Here is a 24,413-nt window from a genome sequence, read left to right on the forward strand (position 1 = left end):
AAAAACCAAATGGTACAAAAATAATTAGTGCCAGATATAAAAGAGGAAAATAATTACAGGGACAGAGAAGATTTTTAAAATTATGAGATCTTACAAATAACTCCACATCAAAAATATATGAATAACTAAAAGTGAAAGAGAGAAAGGTCAGATATTCATATTTTTTGGTATGAAGTTATTCATGGAAGTTTTTTCGTGTATGTTTTATTTTATTTCTCAGTGCTGAAGACTGAACCCAGGGCCTCATGACGCTAAGCATGCATTCTACCACTAAGTTACACCCCTAGCCTAGAAGTTCTTTTATAATCAAAAACACAATGCTCATCTGTTTCTATAGTTATTTTCCCCTTTTTAGAGAAAAATACAGAAAGTACATCTCTACAAACTTTGGAGTAAACAAAAATTTCTTAAATAGTAACCCAAACTGCTGACTATAGCTGAAAAGATGGTAAGTTAAATTAGAATTAAGAACTATTGTTCATAAAACATCTCATTAATAGAATAAAAGGCAATTTATAAGGTTGAAGCTATGTACTATATACATGCCTGAAAAGGACTTATATGCAGAACAAAAGTACAAAACTCCTATGAATCAAAAAGAATGAAAGATAATCCAATTTAGCAAACGGTCAACAATTTGGATAACTTCATAAAAGAAAATATCCAACGTGACCTATAATCATACAAAAATCAGGGAAATGCAAATTAAAACTAAAATGACATACTGTACACACACAAGAATGGTTAAAATTTAAAAAGATGAAAAATGCCAAGAATTGGTGAGGTAAGAACATGAAGCAATCATAACTGTCATATATTACTGATAGGATTGTAAATTAGCACAACTGCTTTAGAAACTGTTTTGTGATATCTATTAAAGCTAAATGTACATGTAACCATTTTACCCAATAATTCTATTCCTAGTGATGCCATTCCCACCAGATATATTTATATATTTCATTAAACACACGTTCCAGAATGTTCAGAGTTGTACTGCTCATAATAGTCAAAAACTGAAAATTACCCATCTGTACATCAACAATAGATTGGATAAATTGTGAGAATGGTCTAGAACATGTAGAAACATGGGAAACTATCTTATAATGTTGCTTGAAAAGATAGTCTATATTCTACAATTCCACCTCTACAAGATGAACAGGTGAAACTAACCAATGCTAGTATAAGTCAGATCAGTGATATTTTTGTGGAACAGAATAGTTACTGCAAAATAAGATTAGACCTCTGGGGAAGCTGATAGTATATTTTACTTGGATCTGATTGCAAACTTCGTATTTATCCAGTAGTGTGGGGACAAGGTGTGACACGATACCCAGAGAATGCAATTTAAGAATGCTCTCCTCTTGGTGCCTCACCCTTCTCCCAGCCCTAAACTTTGTGAATATTTATTGAGCTACATCATTGTGATACATATATTTTCTGTATGTATATTATACTTAAATTTAAAAATGTTAAAGGGATCCGGTCTACCTTATTTTACAAATGAAAATAAACCCTTAAAAATCTAAACATAAAAGAAAGCTTTAAAACTTTTAGAATAAAATATAATAGAGTATTAATGTTTTTAGGCAGAAAAGGGTTTCTTAAATATATCTAAAAACATATTAAAGAAAAAGATTAGCCTACATTAAAATTAAGAACTATCAAAAGACCTCTTAAAGAAAGTGAAAAAACCACAAACTTGGAAAAAATATTGCAACATAAGTAAGTGAAAAAGAATGATTATTTTGAATATTTTAAAAAATCTATGAGGAAAAACATGAATAACCTAATACAAGATGCATAAAATACTTGAACAGCTATTTTATATACAAGAAAACCAGAACTGTCAATGAAAATATTCTCAAACTTCCTAATAATCAAGGAATTTCAAAACAAATTATGCAGTATTAATATTTCATATCCAGAAAACTTGGACAATAGTAAGTGTTGGTAAGAATGTAGGAAATTTCAGTACTCAGGAGGCTGAGGGAAGAGGTTCACAAGTTCAAGGTCAACCTGAACATCTTTGTGAGATCCTATGTCAAAATAAAAAAGAGATGGGGATACATCTCAGTGGTAGAGTGCCCCAGGATTCTGTCTGGTACAGTAGAGAAAAAATAAAACAGCAATGGAAATGAAAAAATAACAACCACACACAATGGATGAATCTCAGTTTTAATGATTCTGCAAAAGACTCAATGATAAAAAAAGAAACAAGGAAGAATTATCATAAAACTCAGTAGATGGTTACTGTTAGAATAAAGTGGTGGACAACAAGGAAGAGGGTGGTTTCTAGGTAAGGGATAATGTTCTATCTCTTAGCCTAACTGAATGGTATATAAATGCTTTTATTATTTATATTGTACATATTACTTTTACAAATTGTATGACACATGGCATATTTAAAAATAAAAGAATTTTTAAGACAATAAGGTAATGATCCTATATGTGTATATATGTGTGTGAATGTATGTTATGTTTCATGAAGGAATAAAAATAGGAATTTTTGGTGAGAAAATGTTACTAACACTTCACTAGATTCACTAAATTCTCCAATAAGATTGGCTTGGCTAGGAGAGGAACTTGAATCAACTATTAGTTTACCATAAAATATAGATCTTTTTAATACAGTCTCCACTAAATATATGCTTGGAAAGTATTATCGCATGCCTTATTTATTCTATCAATTGAACTATCCCTTCTCAGGCTGACTTGCTTATGTTTCATTTGGCAAAAGAGAAAGAAACTCTTAATTTTTTAAGGATAATAATCCAGTTGATACATGCTTATTTTTTTAACTTTTATTTTTTAGTCTATCTTAGCTATATCTTCCTCAAATAGAATCAAAAGAAGAAATTGTAGCAAATCTAAAACCATTTTTGTGTCTGACATTGTGAAATACTAAAAATCAAAAAAGCCTTCTTGTTGACATTAATTGAATTAAAACTAGGACCTCTTTTTAATGTATTAAACATAACACAGAGTTAAAGATCCAGAAGGAACCTCTAAAAATTGTCTAGTACAGCCATTGTCAAGTAGGACTCAGACTATCTTAGGTAAATAAGTTATCAACCTAATCTTAATATATGTCCTGAAAAAATTTTACAGCATCCTTTCCCAACAAAGAGTCTGAATTAATTAATTAGTTCTCAGAACTCTTTTTTAATAAACAAAGCTAGCATACAGGAAACATTACTATACAGAAAAGGCCAATTATTGCCTAGAGATTTTCTTAGTCACAAAGGTGCCCTAGTAAGTAGCCAGCTAACACTTAAGTATCTGTACAAACAGCAAAATAAAGAGCTCAGAGTATTGCTCGTTCAGCCCCAATGGCTGCAACCTCACCTACCTACTGGCTTTCCCCAGTGATCTGGTCTTAAAGCTTATATCTCTTAACATACATGACAATTGATGATCACTTTGTTTCTACATTGACTTGGGTTAATCTATAAACTTTTTCTTTCCCAATTCCTTTCCACTCAATTACTCCAGCAATCAAGAGCTGAATTGTATACTTCTATGCAGTATGAATAGACACTTAAAATATTACACAGTCTTAAAAATATGTTATTTATAAATGAGAAGAAGAAACTTTTAAATTTTCTAATTTGTGGGTAACTTTAATAAAATATATAATTGGGGAATTTTTTTTCCCTCTAGTCATAAACAAGTTCATCTAACAACATATACTTCTTTCTTGAAGGCTGTACTTTTTTAGACTAAAAATTCCTTGACATCAGGGACTAGTTCTGTTTCAGTTTTTATACATGGCACGCTCCATTGGACTTTGTTACTGTGACATGACCTGTATATGAAATGAAAAATGTCAACTGTATTTAACTAAAGCAATGGAGGATCACTAAAACTTGGCCTTACTTGATTGCTGCTTTCCTCCTCTTCCTCATCACAGTCTAGGCCCTGATGAGCAATCTCAGTAGTGCTGTTCTCCAGAAAGAGATTATTCTCCAAATCAGACACTCTGGAGGCCTCTGTTGTGACTTTCACTTTCATGCTATGAAAGCCAGTGGAGACCAATCCCACTTGCAGGTTGACGGGGTCTCCCTCAAACAGCAGGAAGTGTGAGTTCACTCCCTCTTTAAAACCCGGGGGTTGGTAGTCATGTGGGGTCACTGCAAAATGAAAAGGGCAAAAAGCCATAAAAATTGTTTTCAATAGAATAGATCCAATCAATATTTCATATGTAACAGGTATCTTTTTTTTTTTTTTTTGAGACAAGGTCTCTCTATGCATTTCAGACGGATCTTAAACTCAGTATGTAGCCTAAGCTGGTCTCTAACACAGTGGTCCTGCTATCTCAGCCTCCCAAGAGCAGGGATTAGGGTACGTGCCACAAGTCCCGGTTAAAGAAAGAATTTGACCAAAGGACACCACTTACCTTCCTTATAGTAATGGAGTTTCATAGTAAGTATAACATCATTAGGAAGGGGTCCAAGGTTTTGCATTAATATGTACAATTTACGAATCAATAGAACACTGGCTTTCTTAATATCTTCACTGTTTGTTCCACTTTCAAAGCTTGTATTACTACTATAATCACAGAGAAAAATGGCATACTTTATAATCACATACAATATTGGCAACTTATTTTTAAAAGAATAAAACTTTTAACTATATGAGCAAATAAATATAAATATCAGGACATTTTTGAGACAATTTTTAGAATGTAAATTAAGACAGTGATTGTACTTTTCCAATGCATACACAAAGGATTTGTAAATAGCAAATTCCCCTGAAGCATTTAAAAATGACCTTTTTAAAAAATTTGGTTTACAAATTACCACATGCCATAATAATGAGAACAATGGATTTGCAATTACATGACCCAGGATCTAATACCAGTTCTGCAGTTAACTACCTGAATGACCTCAGTTAAGTCATTTAGGCACACTCTAAATTGGTTAGCCTGTATGTGACATAAACGTACAGATATTTCTATAGCACTCCAAGCATAAAATGACCTTCTAGCTCTGTGCCTATCTGCCATCTAATTATCTCTCAAAAACATCCTGTCCTCACTCTTCTATGAATACCTGCTTTTCTTACTGTCCATGTGGCAAAACATTCTCCATATAATACTACCAAAATAATATTCTTCATAGGAAAATCTGTTCATATCACCTTTTTGCTTAAAATTATACTATTACATTCATTATCCTTCAAATACACAGATGATATGTGTACAATACTTTTCATGTCCAGTCAACCCCTTACCTTCACCTGCAGCTGCTACCCAGTGTCCTCTCAACCATGTGTATTTTTATACGGTGTTCACTTCATTTGTATTGTGCTTTTCCACTTTTCTTCTAGAATCTCTCACTTTGTGCTTTAATATCTAATTTATATACTTCATGGAAGCATCACCATCAACCCTGGACCAGAGTTCCCTCTAGACTGTGAGTGGCTCTTTTATTTCTATAATACTGAGTTTGGTATCCAGCTACTCTGTAAACCTTTGTTGAATTAATGAATGAACAAAAAAGTTGGACTTGGACTAAATTACCTCTTAATTCTAAACCACTGTTAATTCCCTCCAAAGGTTTCTTCCCCAAGTAGTCTCACATTTGACTCGTTTTCAGGAAGTACTTGACTGCATTGTATTTACACAGTGCATTACACATAGTAAGCGGTACTGAAAAATAATTCTAAATAGTTGAACTGTTGGGTTTGTTTCTCTAATTTTTGAAAGCAGTATGAATTCATAAACCAAATATTTATTAAGTGAACATATTAGTTCCTCTATCAATTTCAGAAAACTTAAAGTCTTGTCCACCAGGATTTAACTAATTTGAATGTATTTAACTAAAAAGTGAAGGGCTCTAAAGCCACGTAGCTAATGGAATCCTCCAGCATACTTAAGTAAAATCATATTCAAGACTCATTTAAATATATGCTTAACTTTGGTTTCTAAGAAATTGAAATATGCATTCATTACCTTCTCCTCTGTTTGGTGTCTGAAAGATGTGGCCATTTCCATTTTACTGAAAACATGTATGATATGTTCTATATAATCTGTAAAGTGCTATACAAATATTAATTAATAATGGCTAATATTTTCATTCTCCTTTCTGGTACTCACTTTTTCTTTACAATTGAAATAAGAGGAAAAATAAGGAAGTAAGTCTTAGAGAGAAATCCTCAAGATCCTCAGAGCTAGTAGGGAAAAGGGAGAATTTTGCCATATTTTTCTTCAGAGTTGTTCTTTTTGGGGGCATCCATCGCCATTCCTTGGAGTCCTCTTCTAAGCCAGGCTTCCTATTACCATTGTATCTTCCACTTATATTCCATCTCATCAGCAATACTTAGCTCCCTATCTACTAATTGATCGGAAGCCAAAAGCTACTGAGAGAAGAATATATAAATATTGCTCCTCAACAACGTCCTGATCTGCACTTGGGCCTTCTGAAGCACATGTCTTTGTCTTTGCTAATTAACCCATTACAGAGTTTTGACTTGATAGGAAAATACAGTGCTTTTTAGTCTTTTCCATATAGGGACATACATAGAAAATGATATTTATATGGCATTGTGGGGCAAGTAGATGAGAATATTTGTATATATAGGCAAATAGTCCAAGGGCTTTATCTAACCCCAGAGTTGGTCTGGCTATATTGAGGGAAGAGGGACAAGTAGCTCAGCTAGCAACTGAGAAACTTTTAAATTAATAGCTAGAGTTTCATGTAGTTTTTCAATCAAAATATGTACACAGGATTCCTACTACTTTGATACTCATTTTTGCTTTTATTCCCATCAAATTAATCCATGGATTGCAGAAATTCAAATAATTATCACAGTTCCTTTTTATACTAGTGGAGTTTTGTAGTGTTTATTAATAAATAATAAAAGCCAAGTAAGACTTTTCTCTGGTCTACAGAAGCTTATGTTTATCTTACTTCTGTACAATTCTCATATTCATTAAACAAGTAAATTCTACCTGTCAAAATCCATAGTGGCTCCTTCTTTTGAGTATTTGAATTTGAACTGGTATATCTCAGTAACATTCTAGAAAAATCAAAGGGAATAAAGAAATTAATTTTAAAAAAGAAATCTAGACTTTACATGATAATAAGGAATATTGTGTAACTATTCTGTACTTCCTGCATACCTGTTTGTCTCACAGGATTATGTAATTCTGAATTAACACTTCTAGATATAACCTTTCTACTTTGTGCTAAAAATCAGTTAGATGGTAAATAATACAATTATCATTAAGGTTGGGGAAAGTAAGGCATAGAGTCAAGTATCTAATCCAACTAGGTAAATAACAATATAACCAATTGAGAAAATATCTTTTTATGTAATAAATACTTTATCAAATTTCTATTTTGTACTAGGAACTCACAAGAGTGAACAAAACAGAAAAGATTCCTGCTTTTCTAGAATTTATTCTCTGATCAGGGATAGTCAATAAGTAAGTTAAAAAAAAAAAAACGAAAAATTTAGATAGGATAAGTGCTGTGAATGATATTAAGAAATGCTGTGATAGAGTACATGAAGGGAAGAAATGCTGATTTGGTTTGGAAGGGCCAAGGAGCCTCCCTGAAAAAGTGATGCTTGAGCTGAGCCTCAAGAGGGACCTGTCAGTTGCAGACCTGGGTGTGCAATGCCCCAGGCAGAGGAAACAGAGGCTGTGAAGTGGTAAGGGATGCCTCATTTAGGATCCAAGAGGAGGCTAAGTAACTAGAGATGAGCAAGCAAGAGAGAGACTATCAGAGGTGAAATTATAGGGGGTCATAGGGCCATGGTAAGGGATTTGGATTTTACACTAAGTAGAAGTCTACTAAAAGGTTTTAGATAAGAGTGAGTTGCATGTTTTAAGCTCCCCCTGACTACCTTGCAGTACTGAGAGAAAACAAAAACCATGAGGGAAGTAAGGAGGCTACTTCAGTAACCTAGAAAGATAATAGCAATTACAGATTAGAAAAAGAAAAAGGATCTAAGTCTTGCTTTTTTACAATCCTGCACTAAAAACTAAATACTACTGCTATCTGTTCTCTTCACCGTTAAGAAAGCTAAAAATAGAGAAATTTCCTCATGAGAGATATTCCACTTAAAATAAAACGCTTATCTACTAGTTGAAGCAAACATTGACCCAGACATATTATACAATCTCTCCACAGAGCTCAAGATTGTACTATAGGCAGATAAAGGGTATGAGTTTTAGTCAGTACACACACATGCACACATGCGCACACATGCACACACACACTCCTTGTTCCTCTGGTTCAGTACTTGATCCATGACAATGTGGGAATAAGAATGTTATATTTATCAGAAAAAAATTTCACTGTTTCTGTTACTTTACAATTTGATCCCCAGCTTCGCTAATCTTGTACCTCAACATACAACTTAATCATATGTGAGGAGGTCCTGGAAAAATTGGCTAATGCTGCTTAAACTCAGGAGACTGATTTATGATGTAGTTAATTTCAAAAGAGAAAAATATTTTGCTAACTTGTCAGTTTATTTGAGAAATCAAATGAAGTTCAGATTTGCGGTTCATAGTTGTTTTGGGAATACAGTAGGAGAGATGGGTAAGATTAGAGGTGCCTACAGCTGCCTAACAACACATTCGCTCCAGACAGGCTAAATACATAGTACCCTCTCTTAGCCAATGCTGAGTATAATTGCTCTATCAATCATATAGTGCCTATTGTTCCTGTCCTTGTTTCTCAGTGAATTCTGTTTCTTGATGCTACGAGCATACATTTTTAAAATAAAAGATACCTTTTAGTAGTTGATAATTTTACTTTTGTTTTATTCCTGACATAACTAGTAAAAAAAAGTTGTTTACAATTGTTTTACAGAAGAGTCTAATTCTTGCTAACTTTAACTGATTTTATCAAAGAAACTATATTTATAGAGGATATCAGTGAATTTTTTATAGCTCTTAAGATATTCTCTCACTTTTCAGGCTATGTTGCCTAACAAAGATGAGACTTTAGGGCCAGGTATTTAGCTCAGGAGGCATAGTTAAGCAGGCCTGCTTAGTAAATGCGAAATCTTGAGTTCGATCCCCAGAACAAAAAAAAAGATGAGCCTTTACGCTATACATTAATGGTTTCTATCAACCATACTGAACCTATTCACATAGACCAAAGCAACAGAAGCATGTGCCACTTTTTCTTTTCCTTCCATATTCCAAAGCACTGATAAAATTTTTCAGATATATCTCCACAGCAAATTGCAAATTCATTGAATATTCATGCTGTATTGTGTAGCCAACAGTTTTGGAAAATACAAATCAGACCATGTCACTCCTTTGCTCTACATACCCCCTCATGGCTGCCCTTAAAAAAAAAATCAGTCACTTTGTCTATAAGGCCCCACTCATCTATCCCTTGCCTACCTCTTCTGACACCTTCCCTCCCATTTACTAAGTGCCAGGTTCACAGAACTTCTCTTTTCCATAAACATTCAAAATTCCTTCCTTTCTTAGGGCATTTGTACAACTATACTCTAGAACATACTTTCTTAGATTGATGATAATAATGATAACACTGAAGTACTCCTCTAAGTGCATTATATCAATTCACGTTTTGCTTAACACTCCAAAGTACTATTATTTTCATTACTATTGAAGCTAGTAAGTGAAAGAGATGAGATTTAAGTCCTATAATGTTAACTGTGGTGTTATTCTGCCTGTCACATGTCATTGTCTTTCCCAGATCTAAAATGCTAACTCTGGTCGGTCATTCAATTTAGTTCAATAAGTAGGGCTGCAGGGAGGCTTTCTATGAACTGCCTATCTAACACTGTCATCTAGTACCTCCTCCATTCTCTACCTCAGCATTTACAAGTACGTTACCTTCTTAAAGTTTTCTTCATAGCTTGATGACTTTCTAAAATTTGTTTTGGCTATTTTTTATTTATTCAATATTTTTTATTCTCCCTCATAAGAATGTAAACTTCTAGAGGCCAGGAACATTGTCTATCCCTAAAGTTTACTCCTACATTTTTATACCTTGAACAATTATAAGCACATAAAAAGGAACTAATTAGTATTTCCTGAGGGAACATCCAGCCAAGTTTCTTCTTTTTTAAAGTCTGTAAAAGCATGTTATGCCTAGAAACATGGATTCCTATGGTTCAGCTCTTTAAGAAGACTATAAAAAGTGAGTGTTGGTACCAGGGATGTAGCTCAGCAGTATTGCACCTACCTAGCAAGTGCAAGTTCTTGTGTTTCAGTCCCAGTTAAAAAAAAAAAGTGGGTATTTAACACCTCCAATAAATACAAAATAGATGATGAAACAATGAGATTTGTGTCCACATGACATTCACAGATAAAGTAATTCTTTAAAATCTATCAAATATAAGGTCTTTTTTTACTATATTAACATTTGGCTAACACATCTTATTAATACCCACCACATACTTGTAGTGTATGCCTATATAATAACTATCACTCATCATAAATTTAGCTGCTTTTGTCCATTTATCTCTTTCAAGAGAGAGCCACTAGAATAAGACTTCAAGTGCAAAAGCACCACAACTTTGTGCAATGCCCAAGACTCTGCTGGCCTCTAAACAGGGCAAGCAGATGTTCTTAACTGTTGTCCCATAACACTTCACAAAACTGCTGCTGGTATAGGAATAAAAGAAATCAAGATGGACTATATGCATATACCAATTTCTTACAGCGAATGTAATCATTATATATGGCAAACAGGAACTAATAAAAATTAAAATTTGAAGAAAAAAGGGTGCTGGAAGTTTTAATCTTAGCACAAAGTATATTTTTGCTTCAGGTAAATATAAACATTGTTATTGTTTATGCAATTTTGTTTAGGAAAGGATATACTTCTAGGGATATGACTCAAATGTCTGGCATAATATCAGATAAGTGCCAAAGACTATGTTTATGTGAGAATGTTGCTTTGTGAGTACATAAGAGAATGCGATTAGGGACTGAACAGATATATATCAGTGACTTAATGCTAAACAGCAGCCATAAAACAGCGCAGTCTTGTGGGTGTTTTTAGGCACTATAAACATTGATTATACCATAATAAATTTATATTGTAAATATTACTCAATATATTGTTCTTCTGAGTTTTTTTCATACTCTCAAATATGCTGCCAAATTTTTTGTAATCAGAAGCATGACATAAACACCAGTGAGTTCAGGCTCACTACTGCAGGAAACAATCTAAAACATTCAAAATATTTTTTTCAGATCATAAATGATAGCTCAGAAGTTACAATTGCTTCTGTTTTCTAACCTCATTATTATATATGCCAGCATCAAGACTCAACAGTTTTCCTCCTACTCTATAAGACTTTTCTGTAAACCCAAATTGCTCAGTATTTCACTACCCCAAAAACCACCTTCAAAGTAGTTTTTCCTGCATACAAAAACATAATAAATACTGCACCAGGAAAAGAGCCAATTTATCAGGAAATTTTAGTTTAAGAAATTTGTCCTCCAATATTCAGGAAAAGGGCATTTTGAGACTAAACATAAGACAATGCTATAGAAAGGTAAAACTAGTTTTGGCATGTTTAGGCTTGCTGCCCACTTGTACACTGGTGTTTTCTCCCTGCTTGCCTGCACAGCTGCAAAGAGGATATTAAGGACTAAAAACAATTTAGTCTTAAACACCACCAGTTGAAATAAATCTATTGGCTTAGAGAAAGAAGATTGAAAGGAAAAATGAAAGAAAGCTGGGAGGAAAACAATGGGAACACAGAACTTTTCCAACTCTGTACCATAACCACAGAAGTCATTCAAAATGGCACAAATAAACTATTAGGTGTCCAGGACTATAATACTAACTTTGGGACATAGAAAACAGGAGAATACCTTTGTCTTCAAGAATTCACAATCTACTTAGGGAAATAAAGTAGTCTAATAAATCACTTGAGTGTGCTAAGTTGTGGAGGGTTTCCTAGAAAAGGAATTAGAAGAAGAGAGAAGTTTAGTGTAGACAGACTAGCTAAAGAGATGTTGATTTAAGATTTAAATATAAATTGACCTTGGAGATGAGTAGGATTCACTATACTAGGGAAAATTCTACAGAGAGAAAGAGAGAAAGGGGAAGAGAAGGAGGGAGGGAGGAAGGCAGGGGAGGGGAGATAAGAGGGAAGTGCAGAGGAGATGTGGGAAGGGGAGGGGAATAAAACTCTGTAAAATCTATGAAAAGGTCAAAGTGAGCAATGTTGTTCTTTCCTGTGGTCCTAGATATTTGGGAGGCTGAAGTAGGAAGATCTCACATTTGAGGACAACTTAGTAACAGTAAGCTTACTCTGAGACAGCAAAGAACTTGTCTTAAAATAAAAAATAGGGGACAGTTGGCTCAATAGAATGTTTGCCTAGCATGTGTGAATATCCATGCTCAATCTCCAGCACTTCCAAAAGAGAAAAAAAGGTCAAAAGGGGACTTACCTCATTTATTTTTCAAAAAATTCATAAACATAAAGAATTCAGAATCAATTACACTGAATGATAAAATGTATATAAAATACTTTTATACCTTAAGAGTCTTAATGTTAACACATTAGGTAAATAGGATCAGTTCTACTCAATACTTTTTTCCTAGTACACCTTAGTTTTTCAAAATTTCAAAAGAAAGGGTTAGTCACATTTATAACCAAATATAATGAAAGAACTCATTGTGATTTACTCTGTTCATAAGGTAGTAACATAATCTATAGCTTCAATTTAGGCAAAAATACTTAAACATAATATACATATACCACCCACCTATATGTGTATCTTCTTACCTCAGGTTCCTTAGGATTTGTATAAAGCTATTTAATAGAAAAAAAAAAAACATTCAATTTTTGAAATTCACTAGATATACTCATGATGTATACTTTCCATATAAAGAATTTAATTTGTGCTCTATTGAGTATTTTGCTGACATACACTTCAAGCTATAGATAGGATATGCTCTTATTTTGTGAACATGGAGTTTTTAGAACATTCCATAAACTCTGAGTATAAGTAAATTATAAGAAATATACGTAAGTATAATTATGGTGACTGAGTTACGAATAATTTATAAATAAATTATGATTTAATTGTTTAAATAAATAAAGTTAGGTTTTTTTCAGCACAGTTGAGAGATAAAGAGAAAAAAAGATATAAAGAGGCCTTTATTGTGGTCCTGGGAGGGCTGCAGAAGAGTGTAAGATCCCTTTAAAAGGGGAGCTGGAAAATAGTTTTTATAGAGTTGGGCTTGGGATGGTGCACTTAGGGGACTACAGAGTTTTGAGATTGAAGAGGGCTCCGCACATGCACAAAAAGGGAGTGGGAGGGTTTTTTTTCTGGAATTAGAACAGTAAAGGAACAGAAGTTACTTTTGGAGAGATAAATTGTTTTTTGGCAGGTGCCCAGATGGGCAGGTGTCATGTTAGAGATAGCTAAGCCCCAGGCTGGCAAAATCTACCAAATAATATATCTAAGATCCTCAGGATCTCTTCATTTTCTTCTATTCTTAACTATATTTACCATGTTATATGTAAGAGCATGCAAAATTTCCCAAAAAACTACAAAATTAATAAAAACACCGGCTTTGTGTCTGTAAAGTGACTAAACATACTGAAAGTGATAAAATACTGAAATCTTGAGAGCCAACACGTGAAGCTCGGCCTAGTGGTACAGGCCCATAATTCCAATACTCTGAAAAGCAGAGGCAGGAAGATTAAAACTTCAAGCTCAGGGGCTGGAGATTTAGCTCAGCGGCATAAGTGTCTGCCTTGCAAGCATGCTGTCATGAATTCAGTCCCTGGTACCGATTTAAAAAAAAAAAAACTTTAAGCTCAGCCTGAGTAATTTAGCAATTTAGTGAGATCCTAGCTCAAAATAAAAAAAAAATTAAAGTGGGCTCAGCATAAAGGCCTTAGGTTTGATCCCTGATATCACAAAAAATAAATTAAAAAAATACTTTTTTTAGATATTGGAGGAAGCATTCTACCACTGAGCTATATCCCTAGCTTTAGATTTTTTTTAAAAAAATCTCCAAACATCATAAGACAGATTAAGAAAAGGAGGAAGGGAATATTTCATGCCAAGTCAATTCAGTCAAGACACAGGCTTGATCTTGCAGTGTATACTTACTATAAGTACTGCCATGTGTAGCTTTGAGAGAAAAGAAAACTATTGTTACTATATATTCCCACTTATATTATTGTTATGTCCAATAGAAGCTAATTAAAATATCATTTCAGAGAGGTTCCAAAGAATTCAGTAAAAAAATATTATTTAGGAAGTCAAAAGAGGGATACTAATTATTCATTCATTCATTCTTTCATTCAAATAATGCCTATTATATTGGGACTCTGTTGGAGAGGAAAAATATATAAAGCAAAAGAAGATAACTACTCCTATTGTCAAAAAGTTATATTTTAATTTTGGAGACAAAAGATATACAGAATAATTCATTATTGTTAAAAATAAAATACACTACAAGTATATCAAAAAATATTCTTTCTGAAACTAATCTACTAAGGCAAAAATCTAATTCTATAAAACCCTCTCCTCTACAAATACACTACTATAAAGACTCTGATTAAAAGAGCAATATAATATATAGACATAGAAATACAATTAAACCTATGATAAGTTTTTTGAAAACCTAGAATACAAATCAAAAAATTTCAGATCCATCATTTCACAGCGAAGGACTAAAACTTTAGTGACACCATGTGGCTATATTGGTTACTGCACATAATTGATTTTAAAATCACACAATGAGACCCTGAAAAAAAATTAGAAATGGACCATCTGAGGAAACAGAAAGACTAGCTTGGAAGATCAACAAAACCAAAAATAGCACAGATAACTACCTCATTCAAGTCATGTTAATGGCTATGAAGAGGCAGATAGGTGCTAACACCAAATAAAAGAGCAATATAGGCTGAGAAAGGAGGGTGTTGAGGAAGGACTCCCTGAGCTGAGACCCCAGGGATAAACTGAAGTTAGTTATGCAAAGTATATGTGTCAGGGAGAAATTTTTCCAAGCAAAAGGAACAATATGCACAAAGGTAAAAAGAATTTGGGATGTTCTAGAATCTATGTAGCCTGAACATGGGAATGAGAATAATGCCTTGGAAGCCAGACAGGGATTATTCAGGCCCAGAAGATCATATGAAAGACTCCAAACTTCATTCTTAAAGCCCTGGAGTTTTTTAGGCAAAAGAATGTCGTGATCACACTGAAGTTTCTAAAAGAATGGAGTGGGGACAGTGGGGTTAGAATGATGAGGGACTGAGAGTGGAAATGAGACGTTAGGTAACTATAACACAGTATATTTGTGTAATAATTATCTAAAAACTATATAACATACTTAAAGAATTCAAGGATAACATAAAGTACAAGAAAATAATATAAAAATCAACCAAAATTTCATAACTAGAAATAATCAACAAAACATATTTCAAGATCTCTAGATGCTCAAACATGACTTTACTTAAACTATTTTTAAAACACTGTTTTCTACTAGCAAAAAGATCACCTGCAAAAATTTATATTAACAACTCAAAAAGAGTCTAACTCATATATCTAAGGTTTTTTCTTTTGATCTTCCCCAAATAGTTAATTTGAATCAGTCACACAGGTAGTCATATAGTACAAAATAAGTTCATAAAACAAGTTAAAACACTCTTTGTTACACTGCTCTTCTATACATTTAATACTGTTATATGTATTTATTTTACTTTTTCTGCTAAACTAATATCTTCTTTTTTTAATTTTATTTAAAGAAAGACTAAACAAAACAGAAAATGGGTAGAAATAATACATACGTTCATAGAAAAACAGGAATCATTAGTTAATGTTTACATACTGTCCTTTTACAAATAGTTGTTCAAGATACAAAAGTGGCACATATAAAGTGGGAATTCAAAACAGCAAGACTGCAAACAGTTCTTTTCAACTGTCCAACAAAAATTTAGTAATACAGTTGTCAATTCTATACACTTAAACATACATGCAGGTATTCATATCTTCAATTATGTTGAGATTGAACAAACCCAAGCCATCTAATATCACTCTGAACAAATACTACTACTACTGCTGGGTGTCACATTATGACACTCCAGGACTGGGTACTTTAGTGTCTCTTTTTCTTCAAAGTAACTGATACCTTTTTAAGAGAATCACATCTTTAGGCTCATTTTTTATCTCATCCAGTGATTGCGTACAGTGTCTGGCCATTAGCCAATGGAAACTAATAAATAAATGTGTATACATAGTGTTTATTATAAGCCAAGCATTGTTCTTTCTGAGTATTTCAGATTAGTGGTTCTCAAAATATTGGCCTTAGACCAACAGTAAGAGCATCATTTGAAATTTGTCTGAAGTACAAATCCTTATAACAGAAATTTAAAGATGAAGTTTAGCAATCTGTACTTGACAAATCCTCTAGGTAATTCAGATAAAAGCTAAAGTTTGAGAATCACTATAGTTTTTAATTATTTACTCGCTTAATTCTCAAATAATTCTAAAAGATAGGTTCTATTATTGATTTTATATGTAGAGAAATAAAGGTACTGAGAGCTAGATTACTTGCCCAAAATTACTCAGGTATTAAGTGACAGAACTAGGATTCATCTCAGGCTCTGTATGTGACTAAAACTGAGTTTAACTATATGGCACTGTCCTTCACTGATCAACACCCAGGAAACATTACTAAATGAATGGCTGAAGGAGAATGAAGGAGTATTGTTTGGTATGTCAGTGATGATCTGTTCCCTTTCTCAACCAGTCTAAATATTCAGGTTCTTTAAAGTTCAAAATCATTTTCTCTCAAAAATTTCCTTCATGTCCACAATTATAACCCCTCATTTTCCATACTTTCTACTATACATGATCAGTATTTTTCTTTTGATATGTATTCTTTCTATGGTTGCTTATATTTGTGATAGGGATAATAGTAAAAATATATCTGGTACTTTTACATAAAAATATCAAGTGATATGAAAAAATCAATAAAACCTGGTGTGGCACAGGTAATGACTGCTCAGAAATTATCCAATGTAACCCTGGAGCTGGATTTCTGGAAACAGCTCTTAAACTAGGTACTAACCTTTAGTTGCTGGGCTTTGGAAACATTTAGGGATATCTCAAAAGAGACATTGATGGATGCTGGTGAGGTTTCACATAGGGCTTCAAAAACAGCTGCTGTTTACCCTTAGTACAGAAGGAATGCCAGTGCTTTACCAACAGGTAGTTAGGCCAGTGTACAGGCACTGATCATCAGCCCTGCTTCTGAGCATTTATCTTCTACCATGGTCTATAAGGTTTTTCCCACATCTGATTTATCTTTGTATCCCTTTATTTCCTAGGTCAGTATTGAATAAATCATAACTGTCTGTTTACTGTTCTGCGAAGAGATGAAATGTAAGAGTGCACTAAATAATACAGTGTAAGGCATGCTTATCTCAAGATTTCTTAAAGAAATAGGCATTGAAAAGGAAAAGGAAGACAGTGAAAATGAGGGAAAACCATGATAAAAATTTCACTTCTACACATTTTGTCTCTTTGACTATAACTAGATCCTCCATTTTTTATACTCTTCATAACTGCTTGGAAGTGTGAAAGATCAGATGGACTTAAAATTTAAACTGAGCTTTTTATAAAAATTCAAAATATAATACCATTTTGAGAGCACAGGTTATGCACACGAACCAAACATAGTTACCAAAATAAGGTAGAATAAAAATTACTCAAGTTGTTTTTCCTTTCATGTCTTCAAACTGCACTGCCACTATTTTGAACATGTTCAATGTGCTAAATGTCACATTTTTGTCTCCCCATCCCGTATCTGTGGATCTCTTCCAGTGACTTCAGCGGAAATTCTGTGGTCACACAGATGAGAGTATGTAAACAAAAAAAGGGTTTCACTTCTAAAGAGGTTATCAATGCAACAACAATGACATAAAATACAGGGAAATTGGTTCATGAATATAAATACAGGTACTAGTACATCATTAAACACAAAAAGAATCTAAACTCTTTTAAGAGATAAAAGATGAATCTTTAATCCTGGCATAAATTTGAAAAAAAAATTCTTACATATTTCTTTTCCAAAGCATGAAAACAACCTTGAATCCTGTCAAAAAAATAAAGACTTAATGTCAATTTGGACCCATGCAAAACCAAAAAACTTCCAGCACATAATTAGTTTATACTTTTGGCTTTAAAGTATATGTAACTGGTAACGTTTAACCTTCCCCTTTCCATTTTATCATTTTTAATAAACCCTCAATATTTTTAGTACATTTATAGAACTTTATAAACAATAAGCAAATTTCAGGGAGGGAACCATTTTTTATTTGTCTCCTATAAAGTTTAGTATACTGACATACATATAACAAATAATGAACTTTGATTTGTTTTTAAATAGTGGGGATTGAACCTAGGACTTGGTATATGCTAAGGCAAGTGTTCTACCACTGAGTTACCCAGCCCTTCCTTTCTCTCTCTCAATCTCTCTCTCTCTCTCTTTCTCTCTTTATTTTTGAAAGAGGATCATAATAAATTGCCTAGGGGCTATGGATTTAGTTCAGTGGCTCATGCCTTTGCCTGGTAAGTGTGAGGTCCTGAGTTTGATTCCCTGTTTACCAAATAGATAGATAAATAAATAAATAAATAGACTAGGTTGGCCTCAAATTTGTGGTCTTCTGCCTCAGCTTTCTGAGTAGCTGGAATTACAAGAATCCACATCACTCCCTGCTTAATTTTTTTCTTTATATCAGTTCATTTTCTTTTGAAATCAAAACTAAATCCATGTCTTAGAATATTACTAAATAATTCCTACAAATTTCAAGGAAATTTTAAAAAGAGAATGTGGTCTTAAGGAAATGATCTTTTCAAATAAAGTTTTATAAGTAATTTCAGCCACAATAAAAATGTTCAACTTTTGTGGAATTTCAGTAACTTACCATTTAATAATATGCAGTGACCCAGGACATTTTTTGTCTTCTCGGAGGATTTTTAAACTGAAATCTACAAAAAATAGAAATACAGTCTATTTTCATCTACAAAATACTACTCCACTAAAAATATCCATGCTAAACAGGATATTTCTTTTAGCTATTTTCTTACATAACTTACTTAGTTTTGTGGCTTTTGAGGCAGTGGGGTACTAGGAATTGAACTCAGGACCTCACACTTGCCAGGAAGGCACTTATGTCAAATGAGCTATATCCCTGGGCTCAGTTTTATGGCTTATAAAATCAGTTGTAGTATCTACCTACTTTAAAAATAAATCCTGGGCTGGGGATATAGCTCAGTGGCACAGTGCCTGCCTGGTAAGAGCAAGGCCCTGAGTTTGATTCCCGGTATGGGACAGAAAGTGGAGGAGAGGTGAAATCCTATGTTGATAATCATCTTAGTCATGAGCCAGGATAGAGAAAACAAAGATAGATAGAAAGGAGACAAGAAAAGTAGTTTTAAGTCATGTCAAAGTTATCCAAGGTTATCTATACCCTTTACCCCTATGTTTGTTTCTTCCAGGCATATCACACCCAAATCCCTTAAAGATACTGAAAATCCATAAATTAACCTAGTTGATAAAGAAAAGGGCAATAACTTTACCTAATGATAAACAAATGCAAACAATTCAAAGAATGTTTTTAGGTAAAACATTTTAGGTCATTCATCTTAATAAAGGGTACTGCCAAGATCATATATATATCCTCAACCCTAGAAAAGGTATTTTATGTTTGAGCACCTGTACTCTATTTTGGCTCTCAATGTGTATGTCACTTCTGCTTAATGAATCCATCCATGCCTCTTACTGACATGTCCTGGGAGTACTTTTTTGCAATAAGGATATGTCTGGATGAGTTGAGGTTCTCATCTTCCCTTTGAAGAGCCTCCTTGGACTCTGTCCAGTCACAACTCCAATTTTAAAAACAGTTTGTCAGTCTTCTCTATACACAGTGTAGCGCAACTGAGGTTCAAGAAAAATCAATTTGTGTCACTTTGCTTCTTTTCACTTCTTTCTGTTCTTGTTTTAGTGTGTATGTGTGTGGTTTGGTTGGTTTTTTTGTGAGTGAGTGTGTGTGTGTGTGTGTGTGTGTGTCTTTTAGAGACAGGGTCTCTCTATGCAGGCTGCCGTAAGCTCACTTTGTAGCCTAGGCTGGTCTCGAACTCAGATCCTCTAGCCTCAGCCTCCTGAGTGCTAGGATTACAGGCGTGAGCCACCACAGTCGGCTCTTCTTTTCACTTCTAAGCAATCATAAAATAGCATTGAGGCTCCACTGACCAATTTATTTTTTTTAAAGAAAAACTAACAATAACAGCATTTTTATGGTGCATTTTAAAGTACAGACTTTGAGAAGGAGACATGTCTTCCATTCTGTCACAAAAAAATAAAAGCTATAAAGTATGACTTTTCCCCTATGTTTAGAGCAGCGAGTGACATAAAGTAAGGGCTTAGTTACCCAAAACATACCTTCTACAATTCTACATTCCAAACAAAAAGGAAACAACATGAAATACAGAGATGAAAAATGAAAATTAGTTCTGAGAAATAATATAAGGAAACTTGTGGCTGTTTATACTTTCCAAGTGAAGTTTGCTATTATAGTGACAAATCAACAATAATCACAGTGCAGCTTTTCAAACAAATAGTAAAATTTTGAAAAATTGAAGAATCCCAGGTAAATGTTTTTAATACAAAGGAGAAAAAGGAGCCTAAAACAGCTTCTAATATAAGGTAGTAAGATGGTACATTTAAGGGCACAAGAAACAAAAGAAGTAAAATTAGAATACCTGGTAATCCAGAAAAGAACCAAACTGATTAGAATATACATACTAATTGACAAATGGGTTTGCCTTTTTTTTCCCAACGTATTTACATAAGTTAATAGAAGAGTTTTACACTTGGTTCCTTTGAGCTTCTTCAATGCCAAAATATGCTTCAAAGAGCAAATTCAGTAGAGGCACAAAATAGTGTAAATCTTCAACTTTTAAATAGATTTTGTTGTAGCTATCACTTTTATAGGGATACCATAGAATTATTAGTCTTGTCCCTATAGATTATTTTTCTCATTTGCCATCTAGCCAGAAGTTAATAGTTTCTAGAATTAAAATCACTAAACATACTGCAATTAAAATGGAAAATGGATTAACACATTGGTCTTGAAGAACTGATCCATCAATTAGTATACTCTGTAAGAAATGAAAGATTTACTCCTATTAAATAAAGAAAAGGGCTACAATAGTTAAAGCAAACACTTAATTAAACTTTACCATCCAAATGACGTTCTCCATAAGAGCTCTCTGGAAACAGGCCCCTTAGATATGTTATACATGAGATAGATGTAGCAAAAAGTTTCTTCACCATTATCAATGATTCATGTTCATTAGTGATCTGGGATGGGAAAACTGTTCCCTAGGAGAAACAAAGGCAAAAAGATTAATATTTTTTAATATATTCATCATATCACACTATCACCACAGATAGGATTTTTCAACATTTTGAATTTGATACCTTTATAGGTAATCAAAAGGAAATGGAGCTTTAAATGTTCCATTTCAGTATATCTTCACAGGTAAGGTGGAGTAGAAAGGCAAGGACAATGATTATATAATCAGGTGTACTATGATTATCTAATCTCCTTTCTTCTCATATACTCCTAGACTTCACACAGTATGGCTTTTACAGATCTCCATTTTACATTGCTCTGTCCAGTACTAAGCACACCCTATCATTGCCTCTTCTCCTTCTTCATTAATGTGTAACTTTTTTTCAGCATTTGACACTGTTGCCTACACAACCTTTTTTCTTCTCCCTCAAACTTTCATAACACTATTGATGAGATAAATATCAATATCCAAAACTTAAAGAAGAGGCTTTGCAAAGGAAACAATGCCCATGTCATGATGGTCGGGATGCAGGAAATGAAGGTACAACCTTGGGAGAGAGACATATCCTTCTAGGTTATGCCTCAGTGAACCACATCTTCAGACTAAGCCTCACTGCCCAACACCAAGCCAGCTCTAGAGCTTCCATAATTCAATCACTGTCCAAAAGCTCTCCCTGTGACCACCTTAAGGCTCGGGGGGCACATCTAGATGTAACCCATAACAAGTATTTTATTTTATTGTTGCTTTCGTGGTGCTGTGGATCAAATCCAAGACATATTAGGCCACTGAGCCACACCTCCAGCCCACTGTTTTGGTTTCCACTATCCCTACATGCCTACCTCAATCTCTTATTTTTTTTTCCAGTTGTTCTGTCCTTTAAATGTTGATCTTTCCCCAGGATTCTGCCTTTGGTCCTTTTCTCTTAGTTCTGTGACACTTCACAGTAAAAGCCCATCCAAGTGACCAATAAACATAAAAGAAAGTGCTTGAACTTCATCAGAGAAATGTATACTAAAATCATAATGAGAAGCCAAGCATGGAGGCACATGACTGATATCCCAGCACTCAAGAAATAGAGACAGGAAGATCATTGAGTTCAAGGCCACCCTGACTACATAGCAAGTTCAAGTTCAGTTTGGAATACACAGTAAGTCTTTGTCTCATAAATAAATAAATAACCACAGTGAGAAACTGGAAGTCCTGGCACACGTCTAGAACACAGCACTCTGAGAGGGTGAGGCAGGAGGATTGTAAATTTGATTCCAGCAGGGGTACCTTAGCAATTTGGTGACAGCTTGCCTCAAATAGAAAGAAAGGGCTAAGATATAGTTCAATGTGAAGGGCCGGGTTCAAACTTCAGTACCATACACAAAAAAATTAATTAAATACAATTTATTTTAAATCACAGTGAAAAGGTACTACGTGACCACCCAAACTGCTAAAACCAGAAAATAAGGAAAGTTGACAAGGATCTGAAACAATAAAAACTATTAAACACTGATTGTAGGAATGTAAATGAGTCAGCGATTTCTGAAAACTGCTTGGCAGTGTTTTATATATATATATTTATACACACATACATATTCTATACGCCATATTCCACTTGTAAGTATACATCTAACATTTACACTTGTATGTCAATTAAGTGATATATATTAGTACGTCCATAACAGCATATTTGTAACTGTATTTTCTAACTAGAAACTACTCAAATGCTAATCAGTAGTATAATAGATAAACAAACTAGGTATACTCCCCCAGTGAAATACTATATGACAGTAAGAATAAATGATCTATAAATATACTTAACAATATAAATTACTTTCACACATAATGCTGAACCACACACACACACACAAAAAAAAAAACAGATATAAATGAATACTAATGAAGCTAAGGATTTAGCTCAGTGGCACAAATGCCTGCCTGGCAAGTGCAAGGTCATGAGCTCAATCCCCAATACCAAAAAATAAAATAAAATAAAATTTTAAAATGAACACTAACATATTATTTCATTCATATAAAATATAAAACCTGATGAAACTACTACACATGTTAGAAATCAAGCTGGTGATTTCTTTTGGTGGGGCAAGCGGATAATGACTAGAAAGGAACATGAGACCAGGCATTGATTTTTTTTTTTTTTAATCTAGCTTCTGGTTACAAGAACATATTCAGGTTGTAAAAATTCATTTAGTCATATACTTATACACATTTTATAAACATAGAGTTTTATAGAAAAATGTAAGGTTTGTTCAAATAAGTTTGGAAAAATGTTATCTCAGTTCTTTTGGTCAGGAATATTCTCATTCTATTGCCTAAATATATATTTAATCTCATTATATTCCAGGTGCTTTTTTAGGTTCAGAGATACCAGAGAAATCATAACAGATAAAAATCTTCTCCCTCAAAAAACTTGCATTTAAGTGTCAACTTTAGTTTAACAATTCCCCAGTCTCTTCAAGGCAGAAGTAATTACTTCCTCTTCTGTTTCACTGTTGCTATCTACTACAAGAATGACTGCTTACTACCACGTAGTACAGTCTTTAAAGGTAAAGTGCTATCTCTTATTAAAATAAATAATTGTTAATTCACTATATAACAGTACTTGGCATACAAAAGTCAATAAACAAATACTTAATGAACTAAACAAATTGACTGTCAATGTATTTTAGCATGTTGAGAATGTAAAGAAATCAAAAGATCAGCCACATAGGAAATGAATCCTACTAAAGTGTGTAGAAAAAAGAAAAGCTTACATCTACCAAATTTTGTAAATATTTATGATTTGTTCGTTTGGTTTATTCTTGTTTTGGCAGTACTGGGGATTGAACCCAGGGCCTTTGTACTGCATTACATCCCCAGCTCTTTTTTTTTAAATTGCTATATTGCCTGGGCTGGGTTTGAACTCACAATCTTAGCCTCCCAAAGTTCTGGGATTACAGGTGTGTACCACTGCACCCAGCCTAATATTTTGTTTTCTAGTATATTTATTATCAATTGATGCATAATAGTTATACATATTAATGAGGCAAAGGATGTCTTCTTTTATTCTGGCCCAAGCCATTGAACC

The 24,413-nt window shown here is 33.6% G+C and overlaps 1 protein-coding gene across 4 annotated transcripts in view; it reads right to left on the reverse strand.

The window, feature by feature from the left end:
• Hormad2 (HORMA domain containing 2) overlaps nt 1-24,413 on the reverse strand; it is a 135,508-nt gene that overhangs the window by 91,925 nt on the left and 19,170 nt on the right. For all 4 annotated transcript variants that reach the window (XM_063225966.1, XM_063225967.1, XM_013141643.3 and 1 more), the window contains 8 exons: nt 21,224-21,365; nt 18,907-18,970; nt 18,038-18,074; nt 14,081-14,101; nt 12,742-12,768; nt 6,953-7,020; nt 4,397-4,548; nt 3,877-4,130 (listed from right to left, as the gene is read on the reverse strand). In XM_063225966.1, the coding sequence (XP_063082036.1) occupies nt 3,877-4,130; nt 4,397-4,548; nt 6,953-7,020; nt 12,742-12,768; nt 14,081-14,101; nt 18,038-18,074; nt 18,907-18,970; nt 21,224-21,365 (765 nt within the window). The remainder of the gene's footprint in view (nt 1-3,876; nt 4,131-4,396; nt 4,549-6,952; nt 7,021-12,741; nt 12,769-14,080; nt 14,102-18,037; nt 18,075-18,906; nt 18,971-21,223; nt 21,366-24,413) is intronic.

The sequence above is a fragment of the Cavia porcellus genome, unplaced genomic scaffold (assembly GCF_034190915.1).
Source record: "Cavia porcellus strain 051 isolate PalLab524CR breed Dunkin Hartley unplaced genomic scaffold, mCavPor4.1 scaffold_16, whole genome shotgun sequence".
In the NCBI taxonomy this organism is placed as follows: domain Eukaryota; kingdom Metazoa; phylum Chordata; class Mammalia; order Rodentia; family Caviidae; genus Cavia; species Cavia porcellus.